At 57.9% G+C, this 11,779-nt stretch overlaps 1 protein-coding gene across 7 annotated transcripts in view; it reads right to left on the bottom strand.

Annotated features, from left to right (window-relative positions):
• Positions 1–927: 927 nt before the first annotated feature.
• Positions 928–11,779, bottom strand: part of APBA2 (amyloid beta precursor protein binding family A member 2) — a 138,700-nt gene continuing 127,848 nt past the window's right edge. For all 7 annotated transcript variants that reach the window (XM_027520847.1, XM_027520846.1, XM_027520848.1 and 4 more), the window contains 5 exons: positions 8,276–8,455; positions 7,261–7,473; positions 5,852–5,971; positions 4,565–4,705; positions 928–2,033 (listed from right to left, as the gene is read on the bottom strand). In XM_027520847.1, the coding sequence (XP_027376648.1) occupies positions 1,962–2,033; positions 4,565–4,705; positions 5,852–5,971; positions 7,261–7,473; positions 8,276–8,455 (726 nt within the window). In that variant the 3' untranslated portion in view covers positions 928–1,961. The remainder of the gene's footprint in view (positions 2,034–4,564; positions 4,706–5,851; positions 5,972–7,260; positions 7,474–8,275; positions 8,456–11,779) is intronic.

The following is an 11,779-nucleotide window of genomic DNA, read 5'->3' as shown; positions in this document are numbered from 1 at the left end:
TCTGTGTCTCTGAGGTCTGACTAGGACAGACAGACTCTGAGAACCATGTGTCACTGCTGGTGACCAGGTCCCGAGCCAGGGTCAGGCTGGACAGCCAGGAAGGGAGTGTGACCACCCCTGGCCCCCTGACATGCATTTCCTAACATGCTTCTAGAGACAAGGACAAGACAGGTGCCTAGACACAGGTAGGTCCCACAGATGCTGGCCTCTAGCTGTCTCTCCGTGGGATGCACCCTGGCTTCTGGGAGGGATTGAAGCTGGCTTAAAACCCTCTTTAATTTTGTTTTTATGTGTTACTGTTTGATGGGGCACCTGTCCCCATGTCATTTGCTAGCCATGGGCTTCCCCACTGTAGCCTGTTCACCTACCTCATCCAGGGCACTGCAGAGCCAGCCCCCTGGGCCCCCTGGGCCCCCTGAGCTGAGGCCTCTGCCTTCCAGCTCTCACTGCATAGTGTGGTCCAGCCCCGGCTATTAGTTCACAGCATGGAGCCAGGATCCCAGCCAGAGAAGGGGCCCTGCTTGTCCAGTGTCCCCGGCTAACATGCTGGACACAAACCAGTGCTTCTGACCAAATCCCAGGCTCACCCCGCCTTCCCATGCCACAGGACAATGACCACGAAGTGCAGTCAGTGATGGCCAGTCCTGTTGTTACACTAGATGGGCTGCAGAGTGGCTGCAGGCAAGGAGCCAGTGCTGCAAGTGGGCCAGCTTCCTTCTCTATCCACGCACATGCCTCTACAGAGGCAATTCCAATCTAAGCCAGGAGAAGCCCAAGACCCCCCATCCCTGCTCTCCGTTGACCAATTCATGCCCAAAGTCCTCACACCCAGCGAGAAGACCCCCTTCCAGAGCTGGACAGAGAGGCACGGAGTCAAAGGGAAGCTAGGCGGCTGCATCCCTGTCAACAAACCAGCTGCAGGACAGCTTTCCATCGTGACCTCAGGTTTATTAGTGGTATTAGCGAGTCTTCCCAAGGTCGGCGGCATGCAACACACAGGTCACCCTCGTCCAGTGGTCCTAGAGCTTAGTTACCGCATGGTAAGGCTTCTTAAGTCACAGTGTTTTCTTCAAGGCCTGGGCCCAAGAGAGAGACTTCCAGACAGAACAACCTCGGTGATCGCTGAGCTCTGCAGGTGGGGCTAGACTATGCTGCACTTGATCTACACGCAAGGAACGCTGCCGCTAACAGCGAAGAGACCAGACGTGGGGCCCCAGGGACCACAAGTGTCCGGCGTGGGTCTGGTGTCCGAGGCGAGAGCGCACATGTGGACGCGTGGATGCAGAGATTGTGATGAGGCAGCTGGCCCACAGAGGCGGGAGGCTGCCCAGGGGCATCCAGGGACCAGTGGACAGGTGAGCATGGACAGCAGGTGTGGTCACAGATCGTCAGAAAAGCCTACTGTCTGAAGAGCGGCTTGTTGGATAAGAGTCAAAACGGTGATATTGTCTAAGTGTGGAGTCTTGAGGTTGTGGACATCACCCTTTATGTAACTCGGGGACATCTCCTTTCTCAGAAACACCATCACCCGGCTTCAGTGACCGGTCACATCCTGAGAGCTGGCCGCCCATGCTCAGCCGTTGGACACCCTCCCTGCAGGAGCCTGAGCCCCTGCAGAGGGTGGGGGCACTGCCACTGTCCCCCCCCCGGGGCTCCCTGCACAGCTGTGGCCAGAGGTCCCCATGTCTGCCCTGCACACTGGCTCTGCACCACACGGAAGTACAGACAAGCCCTCGCCCATTGCGGTGAGAAAACTCGGGATGCGGCAAAACACTGGACTGTTCTACAGAGACTGCTTCCTGGGATCCTCCTTGAATTCAGACATACCCCTTTTAGTCCAAAAAATAAAAGTGGGTGGTGAGGGCATGCCCTTCAGCAGAGCTGGTGTCCTCGGGTGCGCTGTGGGGTCAGGGGTCAGGTCCTGGGTCTGGCTCCCGCTCATCAGGGTGCAGGCAGGCAGCCTAGATGTACAGCGGGGTCTCCTGGCCTGTGAGCAGTCTGAACATGGCGGCAGGCATGGTCTTCATGTGGATCTGCCGATGAGAGAGAGAGGTGGGCGGCTGACCTGGCCCTCCCTGCCTCCACCTCTCCCTCCCCTCCATGCACCCCCAAAAACAAGCACCGCAAGGCCAGTAGTGCCCAAGCATCCTAAGCACGTTCTGTGTAAATTGCCAGCGGCCAAGGAAAGGAAGAATGGCCCGCCCGAGGTCACCACCCCCGATGGCGACTCAGAAAGCGTTTACTGCCCCTACAGACGATGATCTGGGCTCCCCTCCGGGTCTTTAGAGGGTTTTCCATGAGGTCAAGGGCTGGTCTTCCCTTCACCTCAACCTGACACCGGCTGGGTGAAAAGCTGGACTTTGCCCACGGGAAGGGCAGGCCAGGGTGCCCAGACCTTCTTAGAAACTGCAAGGGGCGAGTTTTGCCTCAGCAGAAGAACCAGAGGATCACACACACAGAGCGCGTGTGCTGGGGGCAGGAACCTGGCCTCAGTCGCTGGCACCAAGGAGGCTGGGCCACCTACAACACACAGACGGCTGCCCAGGGAGGCCCACTATGTGGGGCACATACCCCAACTCCCGCCAAGGCCCCGGGCTCTGCTCCTGCTTCCTCTGAGCATCCTGCTCACCAAGCCAGCCCGGACCCGGCCGTACTCAGGCCCCTGTGGGTGGCTGTGGCTCTAGGGGCCGGGCTGGCAGACCTCCAGGAGAAGCGCCAGGGGTGCAGTCCACCCCTAGGTTGGGCAAACAGCTCTCAGGCCTCATCTGAGTGACCCTGACAGGCCAACCTGGATGATAGGTTTTCTGACTACAGACTCCCACCGGCATCCCCAGCACTAGGATCTGTGTGATCCAATTAGCTGTTCCCTCTTATCATCCTGTGAGGGTTTTTCCCATCAGAAGGTCCATTCTCTGTATTTCCTCAATCAGAAACCCGCCGCCAAAGCCCAGAAGAACACCAGCTCTAGCTGATCAGCAGCTCGTTTCCCAAGCATGTTCAGCAATGATGGGAAATGCAGACAGACACTGTCACTCCCAGAGCCAGCCAGTCCAGCGCAAGGTCCACCCAGGCTGAAGGGCTTCCTGCCCCGGCCCACGTTCCAGCATCCCTGATAACCATCACCTTGGGTCTGGAGAGGCGAAAGCGTTTCTCCAGCTGCCTATCCCACCCCCATACCTGCTCCCCGACCTGCTCCCCACCCCCTACTCTCCCACACTACTGATTCCCTGAGAAGCATAAGGCTGATGGCCGCCCCCAAGAATCTACTTAGGAAAATTGGATTCTACTTTCTCCGAAGCCATTTGTAAAAGGCGGCCAGCGATGCCTACCTGGCCCCTCCTTCCTAAGATTCAGCATACGCCCCTACTTGGGAAGGGTAACTACCCCCCACCCCAAGCCTTGTGTGCCTAGTTCCTCAGTCATGTTCGACTCTTCACGACCTCATGGATTATAGCCCATCAGGCTCCTCTGTCCATTGGATTCTCCAAGCAAGAATACTGGAGTGTGTTGCCATGCTCTCCTCCAGGGGATCTTTCTGACCCAGAGATTGAACCCACGTCTCCTGCACTGCAGGCTGATTCTTTACTGTCTGAGCCACCAAGGAAGCCTGAAGAATACTGGAGTGGGTAGCCTATCCCTTCTCCAGGGGATCTTCCTGACCCAGGAGTCAAACCAGGGTCTCCTGCATTGCAGGTGAAGACCCTGGTCTAATGGTTTAGATTGTTTACCAGCTACCAGGGAAGCCCCCTCCCCCCAGCCCTGGGACTTTCACAAAACCTGAGTAGGTCCCCGTGGCCCCAGGAAATGTGTCCTGACCGATGCAATCTGAAGACCCCTCCAGAAGAGAGCACCCCACCCACCCACTTACCCCCAGGCTGTGAAGAGGAAGCCATGCCCCCACACGGCTCCAGAGCCCTCCCTCCACACATGGCCAAACTCCCCGCCCAGCACCTGCCTTCAGACCCGTCCCCTGTGCCACCCACCTCTCTGCTCTGTCTCATCTGCTCCTTCTGTACTGTGATCACCCAGGCTTCTCCCAGGGAGACCCTCACCTGTTCACCCTGACTGCCTGCTACACACAGCCCTATACCCCCCTCATACTGGGGAGGCCTCTGTGCCAACACTGGGCTGGCACTCCCCCAACACCTACATCTCCCTTGAGGAACCCTGCTCCCTCCTAAATTCCCCCCTGAACCCCCTACCCGGTGACCATCCTCAGACCAGCTTCATGCCTATGCCAGAGAGCAGCAGAAAAAGGCAGGCAGGCCTGAAGCCAGCAGAGTGGGAGTGGGCAGTGCAGCAGGGCCAGCCTTCAAGCCTCCACCCAGTGCCCACTCATCCTGTTGAACGCACAGGTAACCAGAGCGAGGAGAGGACGCTGAACCCCGCCTGCCTGGGGTTCCCCCTGGGCTCCCCCAGGAGATACAGCCCAGCTCAGCTGACTGGCCCCTGAGGGGCTCTCGGAGGTCCCAGTGCACCTACATGCCCTTGGGAATTTGATGTTAGGTCCTAGAGACTTTGGGTCCCGAGAGCCCAGTTCTGGCTTCAGGCAGTGACCTCTCACCTCTCCCACCGAGTTGGACAGGGCCTGGACAATCTTCTCGTGCGCGGTGGCCACCACGCTCTGCCCGTTGATCTCGATGATGCGGTGACCGACGCGGACACCGCCCCGCTCCGCGATGCCCCCACGCATGAGGCTGCAGATCTAAGTGACACGGGGTGGGGTTGGGGTGTCATCAGTTTATGTCCCCGCCCTGCCTGCCAGCCTCCTCCTGCCCCCAAAGGTGGGGAGAATTAACCACCGGAAGGATGAAGCCCCCAGGACAGATGCTCCTACAAATGCTCTGCTGACTCACAAACTGAGAGATTAATGATTTAGAATGTGCTTGGAAATGGCTGTGGGAGAACCTGCCCCTCCATCCTGGGGCCTCTGTTCCTGGATCGCAGTGGTACACAAGTAAAGCCCGTTCTGGAAGATTCTCCAGCAGCCACTCTGCTCTTTCCAGTGAAGACAGTCACTGCTACCCCGGCCAACAAATGTACCTCCCCATACTCCTGCACCAGGTAGTGACGGGGGAAACTGTCTCCTTGGCAGTCCTGTTTCTGGGACGCTCTCCTGTTGTGTTCCTGGGAGGAGGGGACATACACATCCCCCTCACCTGACACCATGCACCCCACAACCTCCTCCTGGGCTGGCCTAAGCAATGTGGAAATGACCAGCCTCCTTTCTTCCATCCTCTGTGGCGAGGTCCCAGCCTACTGGGACCTCTGCAGAAGGAACCACCCAGGAAACAGAACTGGTACAGCTCAAAGAGAAGGTGGGACTCTGGAGGGAAGAGCCTGGCTGAGGAACAGGCAGAGTTTCAGCCAGACCAACATTCATTGAACCTAGCGTCATCTACTCCTGGAGGCCCTCCTGTCCTGCCTCTAGTGCCTGGGGTCACGGCTGGCACAGTGCCAGAACTGCAAGCGAAGCACTGAATGGGCAAGTGAATTAAGGAGTGAATGAATAAAAACAGGAATGAGCAGGTGTCTTTCGCACACCTGACTCTGACGCTGCCATTGGCTGCGTCCCAAACGCAGAGGTAGGAGGGCTCTCCTCCACTCCAAAGCAGGGGTCTGCAGAGAACACCACCACCGGGATAGGGTGCCCCAGGGGGCTGGAGGGACCCATTCCATCTGTATGCTGGCCCACCCACCCTGCCTGGCCTGGCTGCTGGCCGGAACCTGCTCCATCAGATAGGAGCTGTTCTGGGGCAGGGGGTCGGGGGGCACACAGACAGCTGCCCCTGCCCCCTGCAACAGCCATCCACGGGCACAGCGGAGGCTGCCGAGGGCCAAGTGGACTCACGATGCCGTTCTGCACGCTGAAACCCAGCTGGTATTTGAGGTCTGGCCGCTTGATGAGGACAGTGGTGACTGGTGGGCAGCTGACGATGTTGAGCTTCACCTGTGTCTGGTTCTTCAGACCCTGTGAGCAGGAACACGAGGGTCTGAGATGCTGCTAGAAAGACAAGCTCTGAGGCCTGGGCTAGGGGTGAACTGGCTGCAAGGCAGAGCCCTAGGCACAGAGGGACAGAGGCAGGTCCCTCTGGGCACCCAGGTCCCCCTGTGCGTGGATGCAGGCCTCACCCTTACCCGATGCAGGGGTGCCGGCCATCCCAGGCGGCAGTGTGTGTCGGGGCTCCCTGTGCTCTGGTGTGCCCTTTGACCTGGGCAAGTATAAGCTGCCCCCAGGGCCAGAGGCCAGGCTCTGAGCACCCCTGTGCACAGCCAAGAAACTGGCACCTGGTCACCTTCAGGGGTCACGAGAGGGGCCCTCACCAGGCTGCATTCAGGGAACCTCCTGTTTGCAAAGACAATGAGGGCCCCATCCAGAAAACAAAGTGTCCTCCAGAGAAGGACCCTCATGCTGGAGTCAGGGCAAGGAAATCTGCCAGTGGGAAGCTCGTGTCTGCACTGAGACAGGCCAGTTCAAGCCAAGGGCCACCTCAGGCCCCAGGGGACAGTGAAAGCTGCAGCCACAGTCCTGGGACTCAGTGGAGGGAGGGGGAGAGGCCTGGCCTGAACATGGCTGCAGGGAGCTCCTCCCTCATGCACGTGTGTGCACACATGCATACGCATGCATACACACAAGCCTCCATCACAGCCCAGGTGAGAAACTTGCCCAGGAGCTTCAGCCTGCAGAGGGAGGGTCCTGGCCGGCCCAGCCTCAGCATCTCTGATAGAGGCCTCTTATATGTCTCTCTGTCTAGCTACATGATACCCACTGGGTCCTCAGGTCCAGAAGCCAGGTCACAGAACTTCATCTGTGAGTGACAGTGGGGTGGGGGTCCATCCTCCAGCTGCGAGACTGCAGTGTATCATTTGATGAGACACCTGCAGGTCCTCTGGTCAGATGGGGAGAGCAACACCCCAGCTCAGATCCAGGCTGGGGACCCACCTCCTCAGGTGGCCAGGAGGTGTGACCGTCAGTGAAAAGTCCCAGGCAAACCAGGACAGCCTGGTCACCTGACAGCTACAGGTCCTCAGGCCTTTCCTGGGATCACCATGGTTCAGGAGCCAGCTAAGTGAGAGCGGACAGCACCTCCCTCAAGATCCCCACTGTGAGGGTTGGGGGCAGGTCCCTCTTTGATTTGTCAGGGACGTGGTGTAGTTTTGGGTTCAAAGTCGCTGGGTGGGTCTCTCTGGGCTCAGCCTCCCTGAGGGTCAGTGGGGGTTACAAAGCATCAAGAATAAAGCAAGGGGCCCTGTGCCCACCTTGATGATGCCCTGGCAGGTGGCGAGTGGCAGCCCCACCAGACTGGTGCCATTGATGGACATGATCTGATCACCGATGCTCAGCTTCCCCGAGCGGGCGGCCGGGCCTCCATTCATCATGTTGGCCAGGATCACGGTGGGCAGGATGGAGCCCCAACCCGACTCCACCACCACCACGCCCAGGATTTCACCCTTGTGCTTCTCCAGCTGCAGCTGCAAGGGAGTCAGCAGAGTAAGAGGGGCCTGCCTAAGACGGGGCTGGGGTAGGCCTCTGCCCAGCACCCACAGAAGGACCAGCCCCACCCGGGCCCTCCGAACCAAGGCCACAAATCCTGGCCCACCAACCATCCCCCTGGCCTCTCCCAGCTCCAGCTCCCAAGCCCTCTCAGGGCCCACCCCACCATCCTGTGAACCCAGAGCACAGACCACCCCCAGCCCCAAGCTTGGCTCCAGTGTCCAGGCTCCCCTCACCTTCCCAGACCCACAGAGGCCAGAGGCACATTCTCAGAATCCAGATGCAAAGCCTGCCAGGCCTCCAAATGCGTCTAGAAAAGTCCTTCATTTTCTCTCCGCCTCTCGGATCACTCTCAGAGAGCTGCCTGTCAAGCACTCATTCACTCAGCAGCAAGCCAGGATTGTTCACCCATTTACAAGCAGGCAGGGTACAGGCCACCCCGGGATTCCCCGCTCTGTCTCAGGAGAACTTTCTAGAGAGCCCTGAGCAAGCCCATGGGAGCCTGCCAAGGCCCCACTACAGGAGGCTTCCTAGCCCACTCCCACATGCCTTCCAGAAACAACACCAGGGGCTGAGCCCCTGGCTAAGAGCAGCAGTAAAGGGCACAAGTTCAGAGTCATTAAGACGGACTGTCGGCAGCTCCTCTGCTCTAACAGCACCACACTCTTCACACACAAGTACTCGTTGCAAAAGCGGGAGCCAGAGGGACACTGCCCGCACACCAGGAAGGCTCACCCTGGCCCCCTGCCCAAGAGCCCCTTCCCGTCCCCAGTCACTCACCTCCTTGCAGTTCTCCGAGTTGGAGAAGTGGATGAGGTCGTCGTTGTACATCTCCTGGGTGTTAATGATGTCACTGTACTCCTTCTGGCTCAGGTCCTCGGGGTTGATGCCGTTGGCCCGCAGGAACTCCTGGTAGGCCACACTGAAGGCCTGGCCGATGGACTGGGCGATGAGCTGTGCCTGCAGAAGAGGGGAGGGGATGGAAGAGGGTCGGCCACTGGAGACAGGCAGGCACACAGGCCTGGATGGGGTTGGGAGGGAGGCCCTGGCTGGGCTCCAAGGAGCTGCAGAGAAATGTGGCCCAGGTCTCCATGGGGGGAGCCCTTCTGCTGCCGGGCACCCTGCCTGCCCCTACCCGAGCTGCCCTAAACCTCAGACATCCTAAGACAAAGCCTATGTCCAATAAAGTCTGAGGAGATTATGAATTATTTGCTAATGACCATAATTCTGTTGCTTTCCCTGGTGACTATGTCGTATTTTCTTTCCACTCGTCTTATTCCAAATGCAGCCTAGAGGTGCGTCCTGTCGGGGAGCATCACAGAGGCTGTCAGTCATCCACCCAGTATTTATTTCTCCACAGCAGCAGGACCCAGTCCATCGGGGGCAGGAGTGGGGGCAGGATGTGTGCCAGTCACTCTCATGGGGGTGTGGATGTGCCAAAGTGAGGCCAATGAGAAGTCTGGGCCCTTGCGGACAGGGCACAGGGCAAGGCACAGAGCACTTGCTTCTTTCTACTTCTCCTTTTCTAATATATATATATACATAAATACATATATATATACATGTGTGTGTGTATATATATATATATTTTGGCCATGTCACACAGCATGTGGGATCTTAATTCCCTGCTCAGGGATCGAACCCATGCCCCTTGCAGTGGAAGCGTGTAGTCTTAACCACTGAACCACCAGGGAAGTCCCCACGCTTCTTTCTACATTGATGGGACCATTTCTATGGACTGGGTTGGACCCTTAACCCTGCTCAGTAGCAGCACTGCACGGGCTAACACGCCACCTGCTGGTGTGCAGATGAAGGGCTTTGAGAGGCGAGGGTAAAGACCCAAAGAGCTGGGTAGCCAGGGGAGAGCAGTGCGACCCTCGGCAAAAACCTCAGGTCAACATGACCCAAAACACGTGGAACTGAGGGTCTGGCCCAAGTCCCATTCTTGCTCTATATGCTGCACGATTCTCAGGCTGCAAACAAATAAGCCTTTGTGAAAACCTGGGCTGGGCCAGGTAACAGAGCCAGAGCTTGGAGCCATCTGATGCTAGACTGCATGGCCTTCCCACATTGGGCCCCGAACGGTCTGCAGGAGGGAAGCCCACGTCCACTCAACAGGACCCAGCCCTGCTCACCCTTGGAGCAGCATCCTGGCAGTTTGGCCGCTCTGCTCAGAGGGAGGACAGAGTGTGCTCAGTCGCAGGTGTGGAGCCCTGCGGCCATCAGGTGGCGCCACTGGCCCGGACACGTGCAGAGCCTCAGGCCAAGCAGAGGATCCTGGCCTCCAGGAGGAGGCTGGTCTGTGGGTGGAGGGTGAGGGCGCCCGGGAGGCCCAGACATGCCCTGATCCGCTGAGGTCTCAGGTTTGCTGACACTGACCACCCCCAGGCCTCTGACTGGGGTCCCCTGACTAGGAAGGGGTTGAGCATCACTTAGTGCTCTCCTCTCTCACTGCCCTGAGCCTGCCCTTTGAGCTTTACCTGGACGGCACCCCACCACCTGGGGAGCTTCTGGGAAATGAGGTGGTACACGCCCGGGCTCCATGCGGCTCACTCCGGGAACCTCAGCATCTTCCCACCAGCTGCTGGCTGCAGTCTCCCATCCCCTGTCTGCCCTCGTCCTGGCAGCCCTCCCCCTGAGTCCCAAGGGCCCTCCCTTGTCCCGTTCCCCAGGTCACAGCCAGGGCCATGAGCCCAGAAGGTGGGCAGGTGTCATGGGCCTCCCTGGGGGGCAATGGAGGCTGACACTCAAAGGGGCCTCCTGCAGGTGGTGAAGGTGGAGGGAGGCTGCCCTGCCCCCAGCACTCTCACCTCTGCGGCTCATCTGTGCTGGCTTCCACTTAACAGAGGGGAAACAGAGGCTCTGAGGGGGCTGCCAGAGTCCTAGCAGCCATGTTCCATTTCCCCCTTCTGCTTGCACGGGACCCTTGGATACTTCACTCACCCTGGCAGCCCACCTGGTGGGGCCATCATCAGGGCCCGATTCTCCAGGGGGCTGCTCTATCCTCTCATGCCCCTCCCAGTCCATCTTTCCCACACACGTTCAAGAGCCACTTGGAGCCCCACACACTTTTGCCCTTGCTCTCAGCCTCCTCACTCAGTGAGAAACCAAGACCACAGCAGCACTAGGACATGGCAGGCAGCTCGGACACTTCCTGCTCCCGGCACAGGCAGGCTGTTCACCCGACTCACCTGTGTCCTGCCTCACCCCCATCAACCATGGCCTTTCTCCAGGACCCATCACAACCCCTCATGCTGAGTCTCTGAGATGCCTCAAGCCATGAGCTACACAAACATGTCCATGCAGGAGTCCACAGACATCTGTGTAAGGTGAAAGGAACATGAGTGTGCACTAGTGCATCTGTATGTAAACTTCCTCTCCTATCAACATCATTGCTTCAAAGCACTCGCACTTGACTTCAACTTCTTAGCAAAAACGTCACTGCCCCGACCCACCCTGCTCAAATCTGAAAACACCAGGACCCTACTCCACTGCTCCAGGTCCTAGACACCCTCAAGTACCTTGGTGACTGAGAATGCCCCTTCCAAGTGTCCACGGAGGGGAGAGAATTTATTAAAATCGTACCCTGCCAACAGCCACAAGAACAGCTCAGCACTGCCTCCAGGGTGGTCCTGAGTCAGATCTGCTCGGGGCGCCCCAGAGACCACTCTCACCTCCTGCCCTACTGCTCCCTTCCTCCGTCCCTTTCTCCCTCTTCTAGGCTCAGAAAGATGCTCTCATCCCACCCAACACAGGAGTCAGCAGGGTCATGGTCTGTAGTGAGTCTGTAGTATTTTAAACATCAGAATTAGAGCTGACCCCTGAACAAAACAAGGGTTACAGGCACTGACCCTCTGAACAGTCTAAAAAAATCCATGTCTAACTTCTAGTCAGCTCTCTGTACCCAACCAGTCAATCCTACAGGAAATCAACCCTTAATATTCATTGGAAGGACTGAAGCTGAAGCTCCAATACTTTGGCCACCTGAGGTAAAGAGCCGACTCATTGGGAAAGACCCTGATGCTGGTAAAGATTGAAGGCAGGAGGAGAAGGGGATGACAGAGAATGCAATGGCTGGATGGCATCACCGACTCAGTAAACATGAATTTGAGCAAACTCCACAAGATAGTGGAGGACAGGGAAGCCTGGTGTGCTGCAATCCACGGGGTCACAAAGAGTCAGACATGACTGAGCAACTGAACAACAATTTATAATCAGCCCTCTATACCCACAATTTCCCTGTGTCCATAGTTTGGGATCTGAGGATTCAAGCAAAATGGCCCG

This window comes from Bos indicus x Bos taurus, chromosome 21 (assembly GCF_003369695.1).
Source record: "Bos indicus x Bos taurus breed Angus x Brahman F1 hybrid chromosome 21, Bos_hybrid_MaternalHap_v2.0, whole genome shotgun sequence".
Taxonomy (NCBI): domain Eukaryota; kingdom Metazoa; phylum Chordata; class Mammalia; order Artiodactyla; family Bovidae; genus Bos; species Bos indicus x Bos taurus.
This window is presented reverse-complemented; position numbering and strand designations above follow the sequence as displayed.